Source organism: Cephus cinctus, unplaced genomic scaffold, assembly GCF_000341935.2.
Source record: "Cephus cinctus unplaced genomic scaffold, Ccin1 Ccin1_scaffold3086, whole genome shotgun sequence".
NCBI classification, from domain to species: domain Eukaryota; kingdom Metazoa; phylum Arthropoda; class Insecta; order Hymenoptera; family Cephidae; genus Cephus; species Cephus cinctus.
The window spans coordinates 101,742-128,985 of record NW_014334458.1 but is presented as its reverse complement, the minus strand read 5'-3'; the positions used below and the strand labels follow the sequence as shown (position 1 = coordinate 128,985).

General features: G+C 41.7%; 2 protein-coding genes and 2 long non-coding RNA genes across 8 annotated transcripts in view; 3 read left to right on the top strand and 1 right to left on the bottom strand.

Moving 5' to 3' along the window:
• Nucleotides 1-8,611, bottom strand: part of LOC107274438 (Kv channel-interacting protein 1) — a gene marked incomplete at its 3' end in the record, with an annotated part of 94,428 nt that extends 85,817 nt beyond the window's left edge. The window contains 3 exon segments of one of the 3 annotated variants that reach the window (XM_025091696.1): nucleotides 6,619-6,693; nucleotides 6,781-7,243; nucleotides 8,500-8,611. In XM_025091696.1, the coding sequence (XP_024947464.1) occupies nucleotides 6,619-6,693; nucleotides 6,781-6,877 (172 nt within the window). 3 annotated transcript variants of the gene reach the window in all.
• Nucleotides 6,417-14,436, top strand: LOC107274440. 2 transcript variants are annotated; one of them, XR_003061804.1, is made up of 5 exons: nucleotides 6,427-6,473; nucleotides 6,577-6,711; nucleotides 9,969-10,167; nucleotides 10,268-10,648; nucleotides 10,744-14,436. It is a non-coding gene; the product is annotated as an uncharacterized LOC107274440 (long non-coding RNA). The 2 variants fall into 2 exon arrangements; XR_001539454.2 differs by having other exon boundaries at nucleotides 6,417-6,711.
• Nucleotides 14,437-17,479: 3,043 nt separating this feature from the next.
• LOC112495373 lies at nucleotides 17,480-19,733 on the top strand. 2 transcript variants are annotated; one of them, XR_003061807.1, is made up of 4 exons: nucleotides 17,480-17,588; nucleotides 17,674-18,237; nucleotides 18,311-18,813; nucleotides 18,882-19,733. It is a non-coding gene; the product is annotated as an uncharacterized LOC112495373 (long non-coding RNA). The 2 variants fall into 2 exon arrangements; XR_003061806.1 differs by having other exon boundaries at nucleotides 18,311-19,733.
• A 6,024-nt stretch (nucleotides 19,734-25,757) lies between these two features.
• LOC107274437 overlaps nucleotides 25,758-27,244 on the top strand; it is a 42,226-nt gene continuing 40,739 nt past the window's right edge. The window contains exon 1 of the mRNA XM_025091694.1: nucleotides 25,758-26,465. The gene's annotated coding sequence lies outside the window, so the exon portion shown is untranslated. The remainder of the gene's footprint in view (nucleotides 26,466-27,244) is intronic.

The window sequence follows — 27,244 nt, the reverse complement described above, 5'->3', positions numbered from 1 at the left end:
TTTCTTACCCCGCCTCTTTTTTATCTTTCGTAATAAAGCAACTTTGAACACGCTAATTGGCTTCCCTCTTTTCTTCTGTTTCTCTGATTGGAGTTTATTATGTGAATTGAATTCATCTTATTTATGTATTATGGCTCGATCGATCCATCTTACATAAATGGACCGGGAATTCAGCTCTGCTGGATGCTGCAAGAATTTTCGCCAATTTCGCTCAATAACTACTGACTCAGCGGCTGAATCGTTTCCAGGAATGAGGAATTGGTTAGATTAAAAATTCTTACTATTCGGTAATTCATTCTAATATTTACTATTTTCGAACTTAATATAAAATATCTCTAATATATTTTTCGAATTTCACAATAAGACAGTTGCGTGAAAATAATATATGGAACGAAGGTACAATACCGTATGTGTCTGCTCGTGAAGTGCGTATGTGGTTCTTACTTCTCAATTGATTTTCCAGACCGTAACACAGTCCATGATCCCACAGGCATGTAAATACAATTGCTTTATAAAAGCAGTTCAATTACCTGTATTTCGTGAGAAATTTTCTAAAACACGTAAAGCGAGTCGTAATGTAAAACGGAAATTGCCCTAGTTTTATTGACTTTGCGGAGTTGTCTCGCTTCCGGATGAACCACATTCTCCCTCTGGATCGTAATTACATTTCCTTCGGGAGTAAGAGAGAATATCGAGTGTATCAAATATAATGCCAATAAAAGAGAATGAGCTTGACGTGAAGTTTCAATTTTAAAAAATTCCTTATAGCTTGTCAGTATTATGACGCAGAGTGAAAAAAAAAGAAGGCCAAAAAATATACAAAATTTTCCTGATTTCACAAATGATTATTCCAGCTCCATGACTGCTTACAATTTGCATTTGTCTTCTTAAGAGTCTCAACCCTCCAACTCGAACTTCCAAGCCCCTGAGTTATTGTGTATTCCCTTGCTGTCGAAACAGTCTTAAAATTTCTCACGTAAATTCGCAATATCCATTATAATTGTCGCATTCGATTTTATTACTTGGGAGAAAGTGAAGGTATCAGGGGAAAAAAAAATCGGCGCCCAAATTATTCAACTTCGGCATAAACGTACTCGAAAATACCAGCACGTATTTCGCAACCCGTCAATTTCAGCTCGCTGCGTTCGTCAATTTTCGCACGACGTGCATTTGGCACATCCCTTCCGCCATCTTTTTTCAGCATGGACAGACTTTAATGAAAATCTATCCCGACGCGCTTTCCCGTGATAGCCACAGAATTTGTACGTCGATCACGAGGACACAGACGTGTCCATCACTGTACAATATTGCAGCAAACGCTATGACCTATTAAATAACAATGAGAATCCAGCCTATCACGCAATGGGACAAATAATATAATGATACTAATAGCCAAAGGTCTTTGACTAGGTAAAACTTAACAGTGGCGATTTCCCACGACGGAAGTCCGTCGGATTAACATTCTACAACTGTCACGACGTTAATCGTCAAAGTTTTCGGCGACGAGGGAGATAAGATGCTGGTAAGCTGCGCCATCTACTCGCTACGAAAATTTCTGACCAAGACGTACCGCTCACCATCTTAGAATTACCGAATTCACCTAAACTCCCTAAGCTCCGATTACAAATGACTATGTCCCAAAGTCATTCGTAAACCCTTTGGCACAAGATCCATGTCATAGATAATATATGATATATCGAAAATATCTCGAAATGCCATAACTGCTATTCGCGATGCCGATTGGCCGTCGCTATCGTCATTCAATGCGTGCGAATTAGCCGCTTTTCGAAAAAAATTCAGAATTACTTAAAATGTTTAAAGAAATGGAAAATTTTATAATTTTTTATATTAATCTCTGTCTCGATAGATGCAATAGACACCTAGCGAGTCAAATTTAAGACACGAATACCAACTGTGGATTGATAAAACTTCAAGTCTATTCAATAATGAATTTCAATTTATTACAAAACTTTTATTAATTTTTCGAAAACCGATACTGCCATAGGTAGCAATGTACGAGAATTGCACGGAACTTCCCTTATTATTTTCCCCTACAACTTTTTGCCTTATCTCTGCCCTCTAAGATAATCGAACACAAAACGACGATTTCCCGTCGTCGAAGAACCGGTCCATGGATACTCTTATTGGATTTCGCTCGAATTTTATCCTCCCTCTACCCTAATCTGTAACTCTTGCTTCGAGGAATAGTATCGCTATCGTTCGGCAAAATTGAATTTCCTAAAAAAAAGCATCCTTTTTCTCGCTATCATTTATGACGCCGTATCCCATTGTCCAACGTGCCTTCTGCTCCCGACAGCATCCACAGAGAAATTTAATAGCAGAGATGTAAGAAAAAAGTAAACTACAGAGACAATTAAATAATACTACAGAATTACGCAAATTTTAATTACGTAGTGTAATTTCGATTAAATAATTATCTCATCAATGCTAATTACTCGAGGACACGTGAACAAGAGAATCACGTTGTCCTTAATCAGTATGTATACATATATATAATTTAACCTATAAATTTTGCTTTGTTTTATATGAACAAAAAATGAAAATCAATAAGGACGGACGTTGGGACGCTGCGGTTTGGTCCATTGGATACGTGAGACGCGAAGATCGTAAAAGGGCGGACATGGCGTATGTGAGTTTTGGGAGGGAAGGGATGGCCGGTCGTGATCGAGCGACAGAATGACAAATTGATAAATAGAGGGCGAAGACAGAAAGTAATATGGTGCCGTGTGTCGCAAATGTATCTCAAACTACTATTACTATATATTAGGAACGTTAAATAATTCGAGGTGTGATTCGCGAGATGGTAAATTCTGGCGATTCAATTCAGCCCTTAAATGAGTTCTCGGGAGTTTTCATAAGGGTGAAAGTGTCACGAGAATACACGCGCGTAAGTTGATACGTCGATATTTTGCCAGGAGTGCTTTTTCAGATGAACCCCATTTACAGCAAGAAACATTATCGAATATATTCATGCAGAACTTATTCGCCCTACATCCTTTTCATGACAACCCTTGAATATTCAGTTACAAAAAATAACTAAATATCAATTTATGAATTGATCTACTACCCTTGTAACTTTTATCATTACGTAACTTAAAATACACCATATATATATAATCTCGAGCTACTCTTAGTTACTTTTCCCTAAGGACTTTTTTAAGGGTGTCCTCTTCATATTCTCGAGATTTTCAACGTACTGTATCACAGGATACAATGTTATATTATAGCAACCCTTAAGCATACGCTTGTGTAAATCTGACCTCGTGATAATGCAATCTTCCTGAGAATGTAAGAGCATTGTTGCTTGTACAGATTGGCAAAGAGAGAGACAGAGAGAGAGAGAGAGAGAGAGAGAGAGAGAGAGAGAGAGAGATGGAGGGGGTGTCAAGAATAAATGTATAGTGTGTGTACGTATACAGATGTTACTCAAACGGCAGGGATGGTGTGCTACAGGGGAAGCTTATAGAGGGTGGCACCCATTGTCCCCAGGGTAGAAGGATGCCCGGGCCTGCGTTTGGCCTAACTAAATTTAGAGGTGCGACCTCAGATCATTGCTTCTGTTGTCGCTACAACCACCGTATATACTTTTTCAGGATGATTTTTCATAATGATTTTTTGTCATGATTTGAGGCACCAAGGAAGATCAAGAGGAGGAAAGATAATTTCCGTAAATGGGATTGTGGTAAGACGGTGTGACAATTACGTCAGGATAAAATTAATGATGCGGTAAAAAAAAAAAATTCGCCCTTTTACAGGAGTCTTTTGCTTTTCTTTTTGTCTTTCTTGAAAAGATAAAGCAATCGCGTGGATCTAAGTTATGGTGCGTACGAATCATAAATGCTGTTGCGATTTCACTCGCGCCAAATATTACTGAAATGTATGACGAACTATAGAACTCAGTTGCATGCGAAAAGAACTCCCATTTATTTGTGATCTGCTGGAAGTTGATCCGCCAACTTCACGCGCATAGACGCTCGCGTGCGAGCTGAATTTTATTTTTCAAGTCATTTGTCAATAGTCAAATATACATCAGGTGTGCCGAAAGACAAGCAAAACAGAGCGTGACACGTGGGAGGAAAGCAAGATAAGAGGGATGCTCTGAGATAGTAAAGCGAAAGGGTTGGCGGGGGTGGATTTTGATTTAGAATCCACTCAACGGAATCCCGCAACGGTACGTGTTTTCTTTCTTTCATTTTATCATCCAAGAAATTGAGGGTGGGAGTCTTAACACGTTGATTGTCATGGTAAGGGGGATGAAGTATCTTCCCCAAGGGAATATTCGAGACGTCGATAATACAACGGGTGGAAAATTTATTCGAGACAATTCTACTACTCGGTGTTACTATTTTTATTAAAGTTTTACTTGCTCGTTTTAATAATTATTTACGCGAAGGGTTATCTGAGGGATGATTTATCGAAGGTTTAAATTTTTCAATTCCAAACCTACGGTAATGTTTATTCGAAGATTTTGCATCCTGTCGGTATATGTATATGACTTTATGGTGTTATTTTGTACACCCGGTTTGTAAGCGTATCTATTTTGCGGTTTGGTATCGACCTCTTTAATATATTCTGCATCCCTCTAGAAGCTGGGCATCTACTTTGTGCTGGACCTTTAGGGGTTGTATACACTGTGGTTGCTAAGCTGCCTGCACCTCTGACCAAAGTTGACCTCTTGCTGAAACCTCGACCTAGCGATTAGCGTCTCTTAGTGCATTCTCATGTTGCAATCTACTATGGGAATCGCTTGGTATGCTGATGAATTAGCAAGAGGAGGTCTTGAATCATAATTGATAAAGGACAAAAATTTGCCTTTTGCTACAATTATACGTATGTGTATATGTATATACATTTTTTAAATTTTTACTTAATGCAAGTAATAAGTTTTTGAAAATGCAATTGAAATTTCCCAAGGAGTCTATAAGATGCCTAAAGACTCCTATACTAATTTTTTATTTCATTAAAATAATTTTTCTTTCATTTTAGATCCACATTACGAACAATCCATATTCCAAAACTATATTCCTTAATGCAATTTTTTTTTCAAGTGTATTTTTACTAAAATTTTTTGTAACGAAGGGGGCTATGTATGTTATGTCGACAAATTAATTTCTGATTTGATGAAAACAAATATTGTTCTCGTTAGAATTTAGTCGTAAAAATATTTTGGACAAATCAGTAAATATTTTATGTCGCGGTGTGGTAGAAAGTTTTTTTGGAAATTTCTTCGGAATTCCCTGGAAGTATCTTTAGCTTCGTAATTTCCTGCATGTCTTCAAGATTCCATCGATAATAAAGGGGATATCATTGAGTTAACCGTGTGCACATACACTTCGCCCGGAGTTGGATACGATGGAATGTTTTTGATGTAAGAGGCAAGATCCAGCCTGAATTGCAGGATGCAGCATCATAAGCAGATTGCATGGACCGCTTCACTGGTCAAATCAATTATCGACTCTCTGTTATCGCCACCTCGTAGAATCTTACTTGGTGAAAGTTTCAAGCTGCTGTCTATTCGTGACGCAAATGCCTCATTAGGTCTTACTTAAGTTTTTACTTCCTTTCTATTATCGTGAAAATAGACGAGATAGATATCTGGTATTTTCATGCGACGTATTTTTCCGACTAATTGCTCATAATCGTTTTTCTTTTACCGACACTTACAAATTATTTCATTACGCCCTAGGCACTTTTCTATGCAATAAATATCCTTCAATGCGTAAGATAATTTATTGGGAGATGTTAATTAATACCTACTATTAATAAAGAACAATTCCTTATGGAGTATCGTTGACTGAAGATATAGAGATGGAGGTATCTTACCCCCATATGGTGTCACGTAAACTTGCGCTTCGTAGATACCCGCACATGAAGTTACCGACCGAGCCATCAACGTTACTAATGCACCGAAAGATGGTACTGCCCACTGAACGAAATGCCTATGTTACTTTTGGGTTAATTAGTACGAAAGTGGTAAATAACAGTTCCGGACTCCCCGGATAGGTTTTAACAATAGTTCTGCTACGCAACATCGGTAAAATATCTATTAAGTATACTGGTGGCATCATACACATCATACACTTGATTTGTCATATTAAACTTACCGAGCTTACACTGTGCGCTCGAATTTAGGATTGAAAAGAAAAAGTATTTAGGCTATATCCGATGAGCTTCCTCGTTCTAAGTGTTGGTTTGGGAACCAGCGATAAGTGGGAGAGAACAACCTCTACCTGCCAAGCTAAACGTTCGTGATTGCGGTCAGCTCGGCTACGACGGGATCTGCATTATCGACGGAGGCGATGATCACGAAATCCTACTCCCGGACTCGCCGCTACGATTTAGCGCCATGCTTTTGGTATCGCCTAAAACCGGAGCGTTGTGCATCTCCCCACTCATCTCTGTTGAGACGAAGCACAGTCCGAAGCCCGTGGATATAGTAATAATAATACATGGTACAGTATATCTTAAGATCGTGCTTAAAACGAAGAAGTGACTCTGAATACGGGCCCTAGTCTATTTCTCTTCCGCCAACAGTAAACCATAATATACCTACAGACGTTACAGATAATCGAAAATAAAGAATAGTGCGGTACTTACAGCGTGGACGTTCTTCCTTATCGATAGAATCTTCGTAGCTGGTTTCCTCCTCATCAGTGTTTACTCTGCACCAGCCTGCAACGATGAAAACAAGTAAGATACGATAAATTAATGACATTCACGACAAACTAAATTACGCCACACCAGAACTTCGATCCTAACCTTTCCTGAAGAATCGTCCTAGACTCGACGTGCCTCTTTTTCTCTTCTTCAATCTACGTCGCTCCTTCCTTTCGATACTACAGACATCCTCCTCCATATCCAGCGCGGATGAACTCTTGGTAAACGAACAAAAAATTCAAAAAATTCTTTAAGATCCTATGCCACCGTACCACGGAAACAAAAGAATTATTTATAAAAAGCACCGTAGTTCAAAACGTCGCAAGGACGTCGCCATATTAAAATTCACCAGGTTTTTGTCACGTAGCCGACTATAATACGTCACAGGATGAATACGAACGATCGATGATTTATGTACAGTCTCCATAAAAATCGAGACATTGCACCCCGTCTTTGTTGTAGATATCAATTGCATTAATAAGCCCTGGCCGATTGTCCTTTACAAATTATGCTCCATTGCATGAATCGAATATATAAAGATGACGATGTGTTCTATTTATAAAATCTAAGGGTCCGAAGTCAAATATTAAAAGTGCATTTATCATATATCAGTCTGACGTTACAGCCAGTCTAGTTATTCCCATATTCTTTTGCTCCCCTTTAAAAATAGAACCTCTCAGCCATGCCTAGAGAGAACTCACGATTTTACGACACCGCGCGAATGCCCGTGTCATTGACGACTCAAGACAGCAGAAAGATTTACTCGTTTCAAACGAAACCTATCGTACGTGCCAATACAAATATTTTTCATTCGCTAAGCAGCAACTTTGACAATGAACTAGCCATTAGGTATATAACACATGCAGATTCATTCAGTACAAGTGCACCGACTGAATTTCATTCCATCATAAATATTGTATGAGCACCTTAACCTCGATCAGTGCGTTCGTTGTGGACCACCCTATATACATATTGTAAAACAACACTCTTTATCCAGATCAAACTTATCGTTACGCGCCAATTTTTTGTTTTTATGCACAACCATGAAAATACTTTCTAAATTTTATCTTATCAATTGGAATTAACGATAGATACCATATCTTCCCACATTTTTTCTTCTCACTTCGAACGAATCGACCCGTTACGTCTTTTTAATCCTTGTTCGGCGGTATCCGGCTGTAAACTAAAAACAGTGAAACCCGCTTCGGCAGACGGTAGCCTCTTAAGCTACCCGAGAAAGAATTCCATTACTTGTTATCCCGCCCTAACGTGCTCCTCTCATAACTTAACCTCTTTCCCAACGGCAGTGTGTATCACAATTGGGATTATTTTTAGGATGAGGTTTATATTACGCGTATATTACGGGCCTCATGATTTCTAGTGGTGTCTGTTTTCTTAGGTAGGCACGGCTGACAGGCGATGAGTATTCCGGCGCATCTGGTTGCATCGGGATCAACAGAACTTGTAACAGTCAATCTGGTGCATTTGGTACAAGGGGGGTTAATTTGGAAAATCGCATGCGCCGTATTTCCCGCGGTTATATTCGAACTCTTGTTATGTTTACAGTCTGTCAGTTTTGACAGCTAGATGTACGAATAAATTAAACGGCATAGTATGTACACACGTAGACCTAAGGTCTATTGATTTTTGATCCATACAAATTTGGCATATCGGTTGACCTAGAATTTTGGAAAATTTATCCAGAAGTCCTGACTAGATTGCAAATGGCAATTGCGTAATTGTGCTTTAAGGAACTTTTTTTATCACTCTCTTATCACTGTATCTTGGACACAGGTATTAAGCACACTAACAATAACCCACCATGTATTTCACTGGTCGACACAATCGGATCCGAGAAGTTGGAAATTTTAAAAATTTCAAGCGGAGCGAACGAATTCTCGCGAAAATATTTCTCAAGCAGCAGCGGCACTTGGCAAACTGTGCGCTGAGCGACGCATAACTCATTCGCGAATCTCCGCGATTGTGTCGTGGGATGACCAGGGCTATTCGCGGGTCACGCCGGTGTCCGGTGGCGGCTTAGAGATTTTTGGCAAATTGCCAGAAACGCCCGCGCTTGTTTTTTTTTTTTTTTTTTTTTTTTTTTTTTTTTTTTTTTTTTTTTTTTTTTTTTTTTTTTTTTTCTTTTTCTAACTTGAAGTATGTTGAGAGGACAAGAAGAGGATTCGAGGAGTGTTGCGTAATAAAAAATGAATTATCGGTGCGTACGTAGGACAGTGCTTGGCAAGTATCCTCGGTTCAATCATGCCGACCTTCCGTTGACCCAGGTCCACCTAACGATGACTCGATCGGTATGAATTATCATTGAGATTACTTTAATCGTCACGGCCAACCTGAGACTGTCAAAGGCGTGAGAACACGGGGTGTTAGATGTCGAGCAGTTTAAAGTGCTGTTGCCAAGTAATAAGTAACTGTAGTTGCCTTGTTGCTGTTTTACCTGGGCTCCATTTCCAGATAGTAACTGTCGTCGAGCAATCATCTGTTAGCCTACAAGGAAGGCGTTTAATACTCTTTAGAGAACGACTCTTTGCTCTCCTCGTGGTTTACGAGGCGCAAGAAAGTCTGCACAGTTAGCCAGCTCGAGCCAGTCTTCGCGGGCTACTGAGAAATTTATATGGCAGATCGCAATTGCACCACCCCGCTGTCCCATCGGATGCTGGGCTAATTGAACCACCGGGTAGAGCGAACCTTAGCGACCTGAAGATTGCGCCTTTCAGTTGGTTCGGAAAGGACGATAACATTTTTCAAATCATTTTCATTCAACGATCACGATTACTGTATATATGGATTTATCGGACGTCTTAGGGCGAACGAAGTATAGGATAGTTTAGAAATAAAATATTTTTTGTTTTCCTTTTTTTGCTAGGGGGGCACGAGACTGCCATTAAAAAATATTATACAACTGTTACCTAGTGAAGTAGACGTCGTGCCAGATCAAGGGAACTTGGTCTGGGTCAGTTGTTAAATATTTAGGAGGTTCAGCCCGGGGTTAGTTGTAAGGTCTCGCCTTGACAATGGCTTTAGATCGCTTCGGCGTGCCTTGTAGAACGAGAGTTTACAATGACGGAGTATAGCTGGAGAATTGTGGATCGGTGGCTGGAAGAGGATCCTATATTTTTTAAGTGACACCGCGTCCCAACCGTTCTCCTTTTCTTTCTGCTTCTTTTAACCAAACTACCCGAAAATCCCCGGATCATTCTCTTTATCAATTCTTTCGGCGCGGTGAAGATCGTGAAGTTTTGAAAAATTCATTATTTCCAATACAACTTCAGGGAATAGATATGTCCCAGCGCCGTAGGTGGTAGCGAAGCATAATGGAATATCCTGGCTCGTGTCGCCAAAGACGACTTCGGCCAATGGAACGAGGCGGCTGATCTCAGCAATTCTGTGCTATTCAGACACTGGAAGGAAAGGGCAAGCAGCTGTGTCAGCCGAATGAGATGCAAGATGAGATTAAAAAATCGAAGAGAGGTATAATTTTGACAATGACTGTATTTGCACTGGCACCGACCGTGTTAACTGGTTTGGCAGAAAGCTATCAAAGTAATTAATTCTTAATTATTAATTACAGACGTCCTTCGTTGATTTCGTCGACGGCTGCGAGCAAACGAAAAATAATAACGACCCGAGCATGAGCCGTAACCTCGGAAAAGTCAGATTGTTAAAGAAACACATTGAGCTATGTCAAAAGGAAGATACTAACGAGTAGTCACGGAGTAAATGAGTGCTGGCTTCAGTTAAATTAATTACGCCGATGGTAATTACACTTAGCAGCTGAGAGCTACGTGCATCCTGCGTTAAACGGTGCCAGGCGCTTCTTCTGCAACCCTCCCGGCGCGGCCCTGGATCGTTAGCGTCCAAGCCATTGACTGTCTATACGACATATGTACGCATACCTATGTGCGAACCCAGCCGTTGGACATTTGATAGAAAAGTTCATGTTTCCCAGAAAGTAAGTACCAACGTAATAATTGCACGGTGAAGTAAAATTGTGAATTTATGGGACAACAAAGATTTTTTTCTAACAAATATTCTCTCTTCGGGTAGATAAAATTAAAAGGTGATCTATACCTTCTACCATACGTAACAGGATGTTACAGTCTCTCCCTGCTCCCCTTTTCACCCCGGGGTCCATCACTTCGAACAAAGTGAACTGGCATCATGGACCGCACACGGTGAACTGGCAACAATAGTAATTCTCGCGGCGAGTTACACGGAGGTACAGAGGTAGGTACACAATGTTGCCTCTCGAAGGGGAATGGCGGACATTGGCTGGTCGTTTCCCAAGCCGTGCCCTCGAGGGACTTGGCGAAGAGTCAGTGATGAAGGCTGGACAAGGGAGGTAGACGGGAGGTGGAAGAACGAAGACACGACACGATCGGATATCTCGGTAGGACGGGAAAGGACTTGGAAGGAAGATGGAGTAAAGAGGAGTGGACTGGTCTGGGGACTGTTTGTCGGACATACCTGGGGGCCGCCACCCTGGCGTCTAATTGCGTGTAATGCACTCTGGCTTCCCTGGCAGTAGTTGCCGCCAGAAGAGGACGGCGAAAAACTCGGGTCGCGCACCGGCAAAACCCGCGATCAGGGGACGCCGTGTTATGTCCGGCACGCTCGGACCCACACGACGTCGACGTGGCCGATCTTCTCGATCCTCCCGATACTTTGACGAATGCTACCACTTTGGATGAAGACGTGTTCCCCGTTGGTAGCTCCTCGCGATACTCGTCGCTACGGTCCGAAATAGCACTTCGCCATATGGGATTTTTATTCGAACGTTCTAGAACGTACTGGTCATTTTTGCGATGGGGCTTTATGACCAAACCGGAAAGTGGTCATTTTTTTAGTGGATTATAATACAGTAGTGGGGCTTCTAGAATCGGATTGAATGTTGAGCTTTTATTAATATTGTTTCTATGACTGTTTTTGTGAATTTTCATAAAAGCGAAATGAAATACCTGAAGGTGAGTTCGTCGGGTATTCGATGAGGTGGAACGACAGGTCGAGCATTTAACGTGGCCAGGATCTGTCGTTAGGAATTTTTTGTCGCGCCTGGTTATTATGAATAATGATTTATGCCTTGTCTCTCGTGTTCGAGGGACAGAAGAAGGAGTTAATGACGGTCGCGTGTTGTAATGCCTGCCATTATCTACAAACCTTACCGCCTAACAAGCTACCTGCTAATGACACACGACTCGCACATGATCACATGCGTGATCTTATTTAGTCACAATTTTTGTCATTCTATCCACGAATTTGGTCATTTTAAACCAATGTTACACATTGAACAAAGTCCGTGAAAATTGGATTTACGGACGTTTGAAAAGATTTTCAAAAAAAAAAAATTGTATAAGAATCAACCTGTTTGAGAAGAAAAAAATCTAATTCATGAAAAAAAACCATTGTCCGAGGGATAAGAATGTGTTCTAATTATAACATACGGAAGTATCGTTTAAGAATTTTCAAAAAGCAACGGTGTCTTCATTCGACCTGTTTTCCAAAAGGGGTGAATTGGTCATGGCCTTCTCAAAGAAAAACTAACCCTAAAAAAAACTTTGCCGAAACCAACCGGAAATACCAGCATCCGCGGAGGCTATCGCTGGACAATGGCATTGTTCCAGCAAAAGGTGGATTTCTCTTAATGGAGGGCTCTCGAAGGGCTGGATGAAGGAACAAAAATCGGCTCCGGTAGCCGACCTGACTGGGGTCCATTCAGAGATCAGTATCCACTATCTCCACGTTATATTACTTATTGGAAATACTACGTTGGAATTCGATTGATACGTTCGGGATATTCATAACGAAGAATCGTAGATACACCTGCGGGATGAATCGTGGTGAAACTTTATGAATGAGTCTGAGCCGTCCTAAGGGGATGTTTGGAAAAAGACAATCCTTCCGGGAAGAGGATCCAATCCGTCTCATTGACTAACAAACAGATCCCTGTTAAAGTTGGAAAGATTTTAATTATCATGATTATCGATGGCATAAAAAGCCATAAGACCCAATATCCGGTCTGAATACATATTACATATAACAAAAATCTACATCTACAGCATCTTCCAGATAACTTTGTTCCAGGAGATACGCCATATGTACAAGACGCCATTGTCAGACCATTTCCTCCAGATCTCGTGGTTATGCTCTTTTCATAACCCAGACTCACTGATAACTCCATAGCAGGTATTGCCATCGGTACCTGAGACACCCGGCTGGGTTTTGACGTTTTTGTCCGTGACAGTCGTAAACCAATAATAGAGAGGAGACCGCCTTCGTCCTTAGCTCGGTGGTTCCGCGCCATCCCACTTTCCAAGCCTTTTTCAGGGCTTTATTCTCATTTCATAAGCGGCTCCTTTATACGCCATGTTACTTATCTCAAAGCATTAACCAGCTCATCTCTTTCGGCGTTTACGACGCGGCACGCGGAGATGCCTCCCACAGTCACAGCCGTGGGAGATCGTTCGCAGTCGAGTTTAACATTCGTTTTAATAGTCGTCATTTGGGAATAACCTAGAAAGAAAAATTAACCCAGGACACGTCAGGTAATCGATGGTCGGACGGTGGCTGGAGCAAAAATATGATTGAACGTTAAAAATAAGGAATAAACAAATACTTGATCTCGGTGTCGATCCACTGATTATTTTGACAATACAGTTTATTGATCCGCCAGAAGAGTCATCGGCGTTCCGATTGGCTAGAGGAGCTATCTGGGTCATCCGGAGGAGGTCGGATCGCTTCGAGTTCGTCGAGTTGAGCAACCGGCGTCCGATGCTTCCCCGAATTAATGCCTATTACAGCACAGGGACAATCGCTCGAGCGGCAGAAGACAAGTAGGCGGCGAGTCGCACAAAAGGAACTCTGCAAAAGTCAATCAGTAGCGGAGCAATTACGCGGCCGAGCGAACGCTCTCGAGCGTGGGTACGTCCTATCCGCGGGTGGCAAGGATCCTAGTACACCCGGAGGAGATGAAAGGAGGTGAAGTTAGTCGAAGGAGCCGCGGATGACGAGGACAGGGACGAGGGAGAAGGTTTACGAGCCGCGAGATGACAGGGCACGCGATGCGAGAGTCGCCACTTCCGCTACTCCTTTCTACATTGTCCCTTTTGGCAGGAGTTGGCTCTGCTATCTGTTACGGAGTCGCTAGAAAAAATTGATCTGAATTTCCAAAAAAAATTTACTCATAAAATATTCGGGATCGTAAAAAAATATATATATACAAAATCATACGATTTTACCGAAAATTGATTTTTTATTGATTTAAAAAAAATTTTATACATGATCGGATTTCATCGTAACTCAAAGCCATCTCTAAGCGCTTAACGTTGTACATGCAGGATACTAGTTGCTGGCTGCTGGCAATTACATCGGGGCCAGTCTCAGAAAAACTATTTGTAGATCGGTTGCCAATTACATCGGAAGAGACGAAGGTTGGTCTCCAATTTGCCGTAAACTCAGGAGCAAAGGGCGGATGTCACCGAAAAGGTGTGGCGAGGGATTCTTATTGGAAATTGTGTTACTAGGAAAAGAGAAAAAAATTGTCTCTTGTTTTACACGTATATCCATGGTATAACGTGCCTTATAGGCCATAAGACATATTTACATAGACAGATGTAGCGAGGACCCTTTTTAACGAGAGTCTATTTATTGTTTTACTCCGTAAGAAACGCTCTGGTACATAATGCATGGGGTCGTACAGAATAGAATCGTCTGGTCATCATAGAAATAGAATTTTCTATAGACAAATATATACTGCGATAACAAATAGACTTATGGATTATTTATATATATATATGTCGGAATGATATAAAGGGTGTATCGATATCAAGCGTTGTCAGTAAAATGCAAAAGGTGCGAACGCAGTTAAACGGCACATGCACCGTGGCACGAAAGGCGTAATGCAGAGAGCGGCGTCTGGTGACGTAGTCCGGGGCTTCCTCTTTGGCCAGACTTCCTGTCGGAAACAATCGTCGCGATTCATGCAAGGTGCTCATTCACATTACGAGCGTCTTTTACACCCAAGGACGCCGACGGATTTTTTTTTGGCATTCGCAATGCAGCGCATAGTGGCGCAACCTGTCAATGACATTAGAACTGCCGAATTGAGGTTACAGGTAACCTTACAGGTAACGATACGATTACAGGTAAAATGGAAAATAAAGGTGGGTATATAATAATACATCACTGTACTATATTAAATTACTATATTATATCAAAATGTTATTCATTGTCGAAAATGAGAAAAAATTTTTTTTTAAATAAATCACGTACGAGTCGCTATAAGATACCGTCGTATGTGAATATGTGCATCACAGTACATTCGCGTCGATGACGTAGTCCATTGCGAATGCACGTTTCAACTCCGACAAGTGATTTCACGTGCACGCATTAATCTCGCGCGTCAATGAATGAAATGGCGAAGAATGTCATTGAGAACCTTCGGACAATGAAATGTCTCTTGGGTCGGAGACACGTACCTGATAATGCGTGAACGTAGCTGACTGCACGCGTGATCAACCAGCATGATTTAGGGAATTCAAAGAGAGAACTATCCTCGTACAGTACAGTGTTAAGCGGGGATGCGATTTTTATAAAAAAAAAAAAAAAAAAAAAAAAAAAAAAAAAAAAAAAAAAAAAAAAAAAAAATAAAAAAAATAAATAAATACGATAACTAACGAATGTGATTGAATCACATCGGCGATCGATCAGAAATGAATATTTGGCAATCATCACCTCAGGGTGATGGACGTTATGGAAGACGATTATACCAAAGGATACTTTCTATCTGTCATACTTGCGTAAGCGTGAGTACGAGTATTTCCAAAAAAAGGAGTTACCGCAAGAAACGAAACGTGCAAGAGTAGGAGCGAAGGAGAGTGACGGGTACAGTGTCCTCCCTCTGCCGCGAGGAAGGGTGGATGGCGAGGACGGGAGGGAATGGAGGAATACCGAAAGAAAGTTAACTGTGGGACAATAGAGACGAGCGCGAACGTACACAATGCCGAAAACTGCGACATCTACGCCAGCTCATCGACATCCGGAGGAAGGCGCCTCGGCCATGCATATTAATTGCGCTGTTTATCAATGCTAATGGATTCTTCTAATTAACCAGGCGAGGCAGTAAAAAGGCATGGCGTTAGCGCCCTGAAGATTCCCAAGTTTTCACGTATGTGCATACACGCTCAGCACTCTGGCCATGGAGTGTATCGATTCATCCGTCAATTTATACGTACCTGGTGGAGTCGATAGACGCCGGACGTTCGCTTTGGGAATCATCGAGGACCCGAGTGTCGACCTGGGACCCCTTGGTGTTGCTTCTACGAAATCGAATCGAACGGCGCTTAAACTACACAGCGGGTGGACGGAACGATCTTGGTTGGTACCTTTCGGTTTTATCTGCTACGAAAAATACTGGATGCGCGTCTTGACAGAAGATGAGGAAGATGCAGGAAGACTGTCCGACGTGAGGTGGTTCCGCGAACTGACAGACCTAGACAATACGAAGTGGATTGTCCGAGTGTCAAATGCGACTATGACATACAAAAGGGATGATAGTAGATCCCTTTAAGCTCTTTGAGAATCCGTATGAAGATCTATATTTTTTTTTGGTTTTTTTCCTCACCAGATCGAACGATGAAGAACAGCGATCGTTGTTGAATGAATTTATTTAGCATTTTCGATATCGTGACATTTTTATTGTACAAATAAATGTTTTTTAAATTCTTTTTTGCTTTAATATTACCGAGATTAATTGCTGTGTCTACGAGTAGTATACAAGGTGGACGCCTGAGCTGATGGACGCGATGACTTCTGGTTGCAGAGGAGGGCACATGTATCCCTTCCATCTTCCTCGGGTTCGTTAGGTGGTCAAGGTAGTGGGGGAATGCGGGAAGAGAGGGGATTGGAAGAAGCGTCGGAGGGGTAGATGAGAAGAATATCTTGCGGTGTTGGTACTAGAAAAAATTTTTTCAACAAAATCATCCATTCGCTCTCCCACTTCGTAAGACATGTTGTATATACCGATTGTACCGGGTGTACAATTTTTGTATTAAATTTAACAACGATGCTGTAAGCATAAACGTGTGTTACAACGTCATGAAGAAATTTGAAGATTTAATTCACGTGCGGTGAGACGTTACCGTGTAACGAGATCCACTGCGAAATGAAGACAAACGACTATTTGAAAGAAGCAGAGTAAGGAGATCTTGGTAGACAGTGGGGTTTCGGTCCACGAGGAAGATCACTAGAATATAGTACGATCTTCCAGCAAAAGGGGCCCACGTTCTCTGAAGTCAAGAACGCTTTGTCTCAGAGACGCCTCCTATACACGAGAGCACCTTCCGCCAGCTGTTATGATCGTCCAGGTTCCGCGAATCGCTGGATCACGATCAATGGATCTTTGCCTATCCAGTCAGCCAGTCGATCAGTGGAGATTCCGTTATATAATTTAATAGAAAATATCGATCCTAGGTACATTCGCGTGTGAAGCCTTACACGCGTACACGAGTATATTAATAAAAATTAATGTAATATTTTAATTGAAAAATTGAAAAAAAAGAATATATTTCAAATAATTCATCAAAATCTGCCGGAACATAATGGTAAAACAAAAATCATGGGTCGGCCTTTATATCGATGTAACAAGATGGCCGCCGCCACTAATGGAATCCAGGCTCGCGGTTCACGGTGTAATTTGAATTCCTTACAAACGTACACCTTCACTTTTCTACAGGATGGACGAAGAAGCTTACACACACAGAAGTTGGATCGGTAGAGTGTTGCGCGGCGCTTATTGATTGACGTCCTGTCAGCTCTAATAACCATAGGGGTACCAAAATGGCGGCTGGGCCCAACCTCGGTCCCACTCCAAGGCTCCGTAGCACGAAATGGCCGCGGTATATATCCAAGTCTGTTTCTTTACTTCTCTCTCTGTTCCCATTATCTTCTTTAATTCTCTCTTACTTTCCTTGCCTCTCATAGCGCCTTCCTCTCTTGAGCGCACGCGCGCGCGCGCCTCCCGTCGGACTTGCAAATCATCGCAATGTCAGCCGATCGAACCGATTCGCCTGGGGAGCAGAACGGCCGGAGATCCGTACAGTAGCAGCAACCGAACGCCAAGATCTTCAATAGCGACTACCGACGACCGCCTGATGAACGGATTGACGAATGGACGGTCAGGGTGCGGGTCGATGCCCGGCGAAGGCCGCTAACAATGCCTAATCTTTTCCAGGAAGCTGACACAACTCGCCGCTCTGGTACCGAAGTGCCGAGTCGCCTTCGAGGATCGAAAGGTGCGTCGCGCCCGATTTCAACGAGTTTCTAAGACGCTCATTACGCATTATCGATGGAACCGAGGATACTTGAGAGTTCGGAGTTGACACAGCCCCTGGCATACGTGAATAAGAACGCCAACGAGGGACCCAGACACAAAAGAGACTTATGGTGGGTGTATGCAGACAGGAGCAATAAACTCTCCACGTCAAGATCTGTGTTTCGTATCAAACCGCATTAATATGGTTTAATTGAAAGGCGAGAAGAAATGACGTGAGTAAAAAAATTTACTTTGCCAGCTAAAAGTGTTATGGTAAAGATTTACAGTGAATATTTTAATTGCAAGGTTTACGTGGAACCTCGTGAAGGATGGACGAAATTCTTTATGTCCTCTCAAGGGACCTTCTGGACCATCGTGGAGAATTAATATAAGACGCTCCAAAAATTCTCATGGTTTCCATTCAGTCAACGACAGATTCAATTACGCTCGCGACTCGGCAGAGCTAATAGCAACGCACGGTCCCTCATTATATCACTTTCGCTCGAATGCCTCCCAGTTGCAACAGGAGCAAATCCTCTGAGCTACCGGTAGATTGAATCTCTTTGTGAAGCGCCTTGAGGTCTGCAGCTCCTTGGACGATATACGCAAGTAGGCTGCTAGCCATGAATAAAGTGCTGCCAACCGGCTTGGTATTGTCTACGGTAATGAACTTGCAAGGTATTCACTGGTACCAACATCCAGCCAGTCTGGTCTTACGGAGCGTCGTTGATGTTTGCGTCGGGAAACGAAGAATCCGCACGTCAGCAGGCGTCGGTATCAAGAACGATGGACACTCGTCGAGAATAATGGTAGTCCTTGCTCATACGATCTGCCTGAAAGAAATTGCACAACGCTGTTGACACTTGCGTTTGCTTAGTTGGCTGAGTTGCGACAGCGAGGAGGAAAAAAATAATTATAATGATAATCCGGCCATTCTGCGAGTCCGATGTAAATTCACCGAGTCCGAGCAATTCACGTCTCTCGGGAGCTGGGGTAGCCATGATGAAAGTATCTTCGGCAGATGAGTAGCCGGTGAGTCTATTAACCGACTACGGGAGTGTAATATTAATTTGATTAGAGTCTCTCTCCTTCTCGTAGTACGGTAGATGGATAGAGGAGCGAGCTGTGGTGTATATGGTGTGCGATGGTTTGATGGGGTGAACCATGGAGAGCCATGGAGAGCCATGGAGAGCCATGGAGAGTCAGGCATCTTGCCGGTCACCGTTCCACGAAGTTCGCGTCTTGGATCTTCTCGCGGCTCGTCGTCTCTCCCACGGCCCTGCCTTCGAGTCTCGTTACCTATGTACCTAACGTCGCTCGGTCCAGGGGCTTTGCTTTCGTTTCGTGGCTCTCTCTAAGACCATCAGCATCCTATCGGGCCGTATCGACACCTCCTACGATGCCATGGCCCAACTTAACCCCAGCACCCCATTATTCCCCCTTAACGATATTTGGGCCAGTGGTCACCGCATTCCGATCTTGACGATTCCTTGAATTTCGGTTAACCCTTAACCCCTGATTCTGGGGTGGATGGACGTGGGGTGTGACTTCAGATTAGGTGGACCAAGTACACGTTATGGGTACCGACCTACTTCACTATACACGGGGCTGTATATAAGTTTTGGGGAATGTACCTTAGATCCCTTATACAGGGTTTGATTTTTTGTTATCACTGTCTATCCATTTATCCATCTATCGTACATTCTGGAGATGCTCGTACAAAATTGCGTGGGTGTAATTGAACCAGATTGATGTCTTACCTGCGATAATATATCTTTTACGGATCAACGAACGATCTGTACATTTTACCGGACGCTAATGACATCTATTATATACAGCACTGCGAATTATATTCATTCTCAAGGTTGGATCAAATAAAATATCCTGGGCTGGTATCTGTCCAATTGTTAAAATGATAATTGATATTTATTGGACGTCGCGTGTTATTACTTTTTCTCGTAAGAAATCATGGCAAAAAGTTTACTTCTCACGAGGCACCGTTATTCGCCTCTTGGCAGTTATTGCGTATCGCTCATGCGGTGTCTTTGACTGTTGTCGAAACCAGCGAGCGTTAAGTTACTATTTGAACGAGCGATCAAGTCCAAGAGCGTTATAGAGCCAGTCGTAGAATTGCCAACTCGAATACTATTGATCACGGTTATATCCTAGTATGGTAAAATTGATTAAGAATCTTTAAGACTTTCATGGGTCTGCGTGTTGAAAACATGGTTGACTGTCAGGGATATACTTGGTTAGATCACGTAAGGAGCGTGGCGCATCTTCAATCTTTTTCATGAGTGAAGAGCTCGGCTCTTCTGGGAATAATGATGCGCCCAATAGCGCCCTCGTAGGTATCGATACGTGTCTTGTAGTAGTTAGCTACGGAGCAGACGGCGGCGATCCAGTCTTTTATTCATTAATTAATTCAATTATGCTTACCTTAAGGCGTGATTACATCGACGGATCACTTGTTCGAGAGATTCACGGCCACCCTGGTGTGTTTGTTAACTTATCAGGATCCTAGAAGAAAAGACATTGACAGATCTCTTAATGATGATATATCATTGTGGAGAAAAAACGGGAAGGGTGGTATAATTTTTTTTGTATACAAAAATTTTTGAATTAAAAAAATATTTTTTTTTTTTTCAACGACAGATATACGTATCACGAATCTTCGAAACACCTTGTGGTTCATTCCCGAGGTATTGTCTTAGTTTCGGGCGGGGGTGTTTCTGGATAACAATAGCCAAGGGGGTGTGGAGGGTGAGAAAGGTGACGCGTGGAACTGTCGGAGAAATTAATCAAATCGGGATCAGATCGATAGATGGCGTGAAAGGGCGTGAACGATAGAAAATAAACGCGAGACACATGGGGTTGTTCCTAGTAGCCGTGGACGGGGCTCGTTCGCGGAACCCAGGAAGGGCAGGACCTTCCCCAATAAAGCAGAGTCATCTTCTGATCGATATTCTTTCACGCTTAAACCGCCACGGTTGAAATCTCCCGCGTGCGACGCGCATATGACTCTTCCACCCTTTTCAATCTTTTACAATGAAAATAATAATTTCAACGCTCGTCTTTAGGAACGTTTATCTCCGATTTTACAAATCTTACGATTACCTTGAAGATCGCAGCATCCGATTCGGAATCTGTAGCGAATATTAAAGATAACTTAATCAGTAGGGAATTCGAGTCGTCGGCCACCCTTATCATTCCTAAGGATAATTATTAAAGTCAACAATCGACTTCCTACCGTCTTACTGGGCCTGTACTTGAGGAATATTAGTACCAGAAATTCCAGGAAGACGTTTTCATCTCGATTCATAATAATAAGTTCGTATGGACCACTCGAACCTACTTTGGAATTTACTCTCGCATCAATGTACAGTGGATCCATCAGCTGGATTGAGATTGAGGCTTCTCTAATTTAATCACCTGTATATTTTCATTGGTCTGTAAATCAAGGGATCATTGTATGGACCCAGGATGCTGTAAGAGCACGTGCAACGCCAGTATCTAAATATCTTCATACAGTCGTCCGTCAATAAGAAACATCATGCTTTACAATTAATTATGACTTTTCACGTTTTTGTTATAATTCTTAAAAAAGAAAAACTCAAAAAGTTCTTCATCACGAATCATCATGGTACCACGATGCCCTTATCGCTTCACAGCATCCGATTGCGTAATTCCCCGACACGTGGTTCATCGGTATAAAAGTACCGAAGGATGAGTACTCCGGGAAGGATGTCAATGACAAGTGTTTTTATCGTAGCATAGTAATTCAAAGGCATTACACGACTCATTAACCCCCGTGAGCCTTGATCGTTCGATTCGACACCCGGTATTCTAGTCGATTAATCCGGTTCAATCGATTTCACACGTTCGTTCTTAAAACACTGTAGGAATGTATAAAAACAATGTTTTTAAATCATTGAAGATCCAATGTAATCATTTTCTATTTTCCTCGTACGTTCCATCTATACAGATCCAGAAAAATCCACTATCGATTTTCGAAGTCAAAAAAATATTCTGCAGCTTCTCTAATAATTTTTGGACGATCGACCCTTTCCAAGGGGGCGCAACAGTGCAACCTGTTTTGCATTCAATTAACATTCTCAATCCATGACGAGGGTATACACGGTGTCGAATTCGTTCTTTTCCCCCTGAAAGGAATTCACGCCCACTACTTGAAAACTCTTTGTTGCCACGTGTCCACCATCTTGGTTCGATGTTGCAATAATAATGGCTCCCCGTTGCACAATTCCCCGTGCATCATTCGCCGAGCAAATATTGACAATCCATAATGCAAAATACACACTCCCCTCGATTAATCAAAATTCCACCTGACATAGTAAATAATCCTTAAGCGTGGTAACGAACCCTGATTTGTCTCTGTGTCACGTTAAATTACCCGTAATAAATTATTAAACGCTAATAATAAAAACGCAAGAGAAACCCAAAGGTCGATTTCATCGCCGTCTCCCTGCGAGCAGCATGTTTTGTTATTGACCCGAAAATAATGACGGTCGATCTGCATTTCGAGGACAATTTCAGAGCAGCTGCCACAGCATCAGCCTGGACCGGGCACTGATCTCGGGGAGGCAGTTGGGGCGTGGCGCTTGGGAGATGTCGGTCCCATGATTGGTCCAGACCGTCTAAACATTCTACTGGCGTAGAAATCGGTGCGCGAGTGCACGCGCAAGGTAATTACGTATTACCAAGTAATTTGCACGTTGGTTGGTCAGACTCAATTCGGAAGGTGGAGATTCGCATTGTATAATCAAACCAGCCGCCCCCCTCCCCTTACCACCCACCCACCCCACGCCAATAACATTGACCACACGTAATCCATAATCACTACCGACGCGTGTAACAGGATAAAATATTTAATTCTCGCATCGAATCAATTTGATTTTCAGAATTGCACAAGAATTCGCAAGGATCCGACGTGCGATGACGTCCTTGACGGTGAAAGGATGCAGATGGATCTTAGTTGAGTTCCAAGGAGTGCAGGAGGAGCAGCTAGAATATCGCGCCACCTACTGAGAAATCGACTCTTCGCAGAAACGAACGAGTCGATGACCGGGTACGTAAGATCGTAAATCCAAGAAACGGATGCTGTCGAACAAGATCGGTAAGATCTGTTAAATGATACAAAAATACAATATACATAACAATATATAGCTATAGTTGCGTTATAAATCACTGAAGATCGATATACATAAATAAGAATTTCATCATCCGATATTGATCATCTGGAACGAGTGTCTAAATCTAGAGCTTATACTATATATCTGTATATAGAATATATATAGATATACATGCCTTTGCCATAGGCAACCTTATCCTTCCATGTAACCGTTTACGACTCGTGGAAAACGTTCACGCGTTCTACGTAAGTCACCGACGATTTCAGCAAATCATGAAAATTCATAGGGAACGTTTCTCGGGAGCAAGTTACTCGGTTAGCCTCTTCGTAGTTTCTGTTACTGTTTCTACGGTAGCTTCGCCGTAGCTTTTCCTCGAACCGACTTGTTCGATTGGACAGGCGGAGACCTGCTGCACGGCATTCGAATCGATAACACTACTACGAAAGAGGTTTGAAACTGGGCTAATCAGTACTACACTATATTCTCATTAACACGGTATACAATACGGACTGATAGTGCCCCACTTATATCATACGTAACAGATTTATACATATTGTATAGCTAGTGACGATCGATGACGCATTATGCATAAAATAATAATGGAAAATTAAATCGTAATTTGCGTAAAGACGTAACGATAGTCAGTGGGGAATTCCCGGAGTAAATAAATACACAAGTAATAGTTAGATGATCCTCCAATCCCCTCTACCCGCTGGAACATCCCAGTCTATTTATGCGCCATTGCACGTCTGTATACTGTAGGCAGGTCTTGATGAAGAAAAATAATAATCACAATCTGCCTCCGTAGGTAGAAAATAAGTGAGAGAGAGAGAGAGACCGGAGCTTAACATATGTACCTGTTTTAAAGAGTGCGGATGCTGTGGAGATGATACCGACGAAAGAGGATTTGTATCTATTAATAACACGATGGCAGCCAGCAAGTGAGTCCGAGACGTGGACACGTGTCGGTTGTCGAGGATCTCGTAGCTGTCGAGAGAAGAGTTCAGTAAACACTCAGCATCCTTATGAACTGTATGGGGTATTGGAGATGAAAAAAAAAAGGGAAAATTTGTGAGATGACGTAGGACGGTGTTATCGGGAAACAATTAGTATCACTGGGTAATTGGTGGTAATTTGGTACAGTGGATGTTTTATGTGTCTTATGTGTGTTGAGAAAATATATATATAGGTATAGCTGCTCTATGCTTTTTTACAAGCTGATCGTTTAGGAAGTGGATGACTGGCGTCTTTCAACCCTCGTACGAAGTTTTTGCCCCCTTTGGTATCTCTCACCCTCAAATCGGCCTCGTGTTACATAATTGAGTTATAGTCTAATGATTCCGTGAATCTAAGATGCACCTCTCTTCCTCGAACGATCTATTATATTGTGTCTGCTGTCTATTGGTACGGCCCTGGCTGTTCGTTCTACATGCATATTATAATGTAATAAAACCCTTGTTAGGTCCCATGGTGTATCGATGCCACGGATTAAAATCTTATGCTTTACGGATTTTTCCGGTCCACGTTCGATTATTCGTTTTGGTTGGATATACAGCATACAGCCAACGTCCCACACACTTGACTCTTATACATATTGGAGAAAAAGTTCTGCTGGCCAGTTCTTGGATTTGCCAGAGATCAATTTATATTCGAAGAATGCCATGGACATTGGTAAATAAGTCGTGTGTGGAATTTTTGCATATTTTAGAAAAAAAAATATCTTGAGCCCTAAAGCCAGATAAGGGTATCGATGGACCTTTACGAAGACAATAGATTTTTTACGTAGACTATGCTCTAGATAGAATACGTGAAATACTAAAATTCTATGAGTAGTTTATAATCATCAGTAATTTGAAAAAATTTTGAAAATACCCTCAGGCTACTAATCTCAACAATATAGCATACTATTTTCGAAAAATATATCCAAGAATATATAATGACCCAACGTAAAGGTGTTATTTACAATGCACTTGAATAGTCATCGAGCATCTTTTATTGCGGGAATAAAATGAGACGTCAATTTTAAGATAAAATTTTTGCAATGATAAAAACATATCTTCGTCATAAACACTGACGAATGTTTTTGGCACGGTTAGTAATGATCTGATCGTTACGCCGTCTTACGCAATATCTTAGCTTAATTCTAACTTCATACAGGTACACCTTACATGTACTCACACACGGCACCTACGCATTCACAATCCTACACCAAATCAGCCCTCCCATCCAACAAACAAAATCCCAGTTACGAAACACACCATATACCGTGTGTACTCACCTTTACTTTACATCGCAGTGATCCACGTGCCTTTTACCATCCACGAACCATTATCGTAGAAACGGTGTGTATACACCATAAACCATACGAAAATATCCTAGATTTAAAGCTCATAAATATCTCCTATCGTCGCTTAACAAAAGCTGTATAGTTAAACCACGGAGCTATGCCAATGAATAGCATCTGTCTATGTATAGGTCGATTCAAAATTCCTCGAGCGTCTCGACTCTGCAGCTAAGTACGATCAAGAATAGTTGACTCGTCGAGAAATTCAGTATAAAAAGAATATGCATCGCCGATTGTAATACGAGTTTGACAAATCATCCAGTACCCCTTCGTCCCTCGATTATATGAAATCCCATAAGAAATCATATCCTCTTGAAATTCACTATACAGCAAAACCATATCAGCTATATAAGTAACGTGTGTTTATGAATAAATTGGTATTACCACCCGATACACATGTAACTTTCACGTGCAATTGTATAGCGTGTATGTCAAGACTATATGCAGACACACTATATGCTCACACCCACTAAGTCCCGTTCACATGAAAATAAACGTCTTCTCGAGAGCGCACGCGCCCCACCACACGGAATCTACATAACCGCGCTATACGCGCTATACCTAGGCGCCGCGATATCCACGCATTCCGTGTCTACTTCGTTTCACGAACGAAGCCGCGTCCGCGAGGTGCAGGTTGGTCCGTGGAAGTTTCTGGGAAATCGTTAACGGGATAGAGAGAGAGAGAGAGAGAGAAGTCATATGTATACAGATTGAAGGGACGTAAAGAGGGGCTAGAGGGAAATTTGCAAAAATTTGTCACTTGGCAAAATTTTCATATTATTCCCGGAAAGTGATCGTTTGTCTTCGGGAGCGAATCGGCTTGATTTTTTGAGAATCTGTTACGGGTATTGGTACTACCGTTACTTCGTCCTTGAATTCTTTTCAAGCCCCGGGCTACGTACTGCTTCTGGTACTTTGGAGACTTTTATCCACGTGGGACTGGACACGGTGTTTTCATCTTGAGAGAGTAAGATATTTATTTATTTGTTTACATCCTTCTTGGTGCATCTGTCACTGTGGCTTTGCATGGCATTAACGAGGATTTAATTGGATATGATAAGATGGGTCGTAGATTCAATCGATTTCAGGACTTTGGTACGATAATGGTTGTTGGGTCTGATTAGTATTTTCGAAGTGGATCACACTGTACATGGATTTAATATAAATTTTGATAAATTGGACGTATGAAAATAACGCATTGAAAAAATTTACTACGAACAATTGACACTGTCAGTTATGATTAACATATATTATAAATAATGAAATGGAACGGCATAGAAACGCTATAGGTTAGCGAATGGAATAGTTTGGTGGGCAAGATTGCGTCATCGAAAGCGGAACAAGGCTTTAAGGTTACCTTCGTAATTGGTGCTCTATCAGACACGTTTCACTATGCCAATAATAAATATCAAAATAATACTACGAGCTTCGATTTAATATGACGTGTTATTAATAATTGAAATGAAAAAAAAGGTTTCTGTTATCTACTTGATTGTATAAGAAGAAGAAAAAAAAAACAAAGCATACAATACTCGGGTGGAGACATCAGTTCCATTTTGAGGGGCCATCTCTTTACAAATCCAAGCGTAAATAAGTCCCCTCAAAGTGGAACTGATCCTACGGCTTGACTATATAATCTTATTATGCCTTACAGAAATAATAAAGACCCATTCACTCTATGCTAATTAGAATTCGCGTTGTTACTATGTTTGGTTCAGCACGGGGACTAATTGTCGTTACGTAACA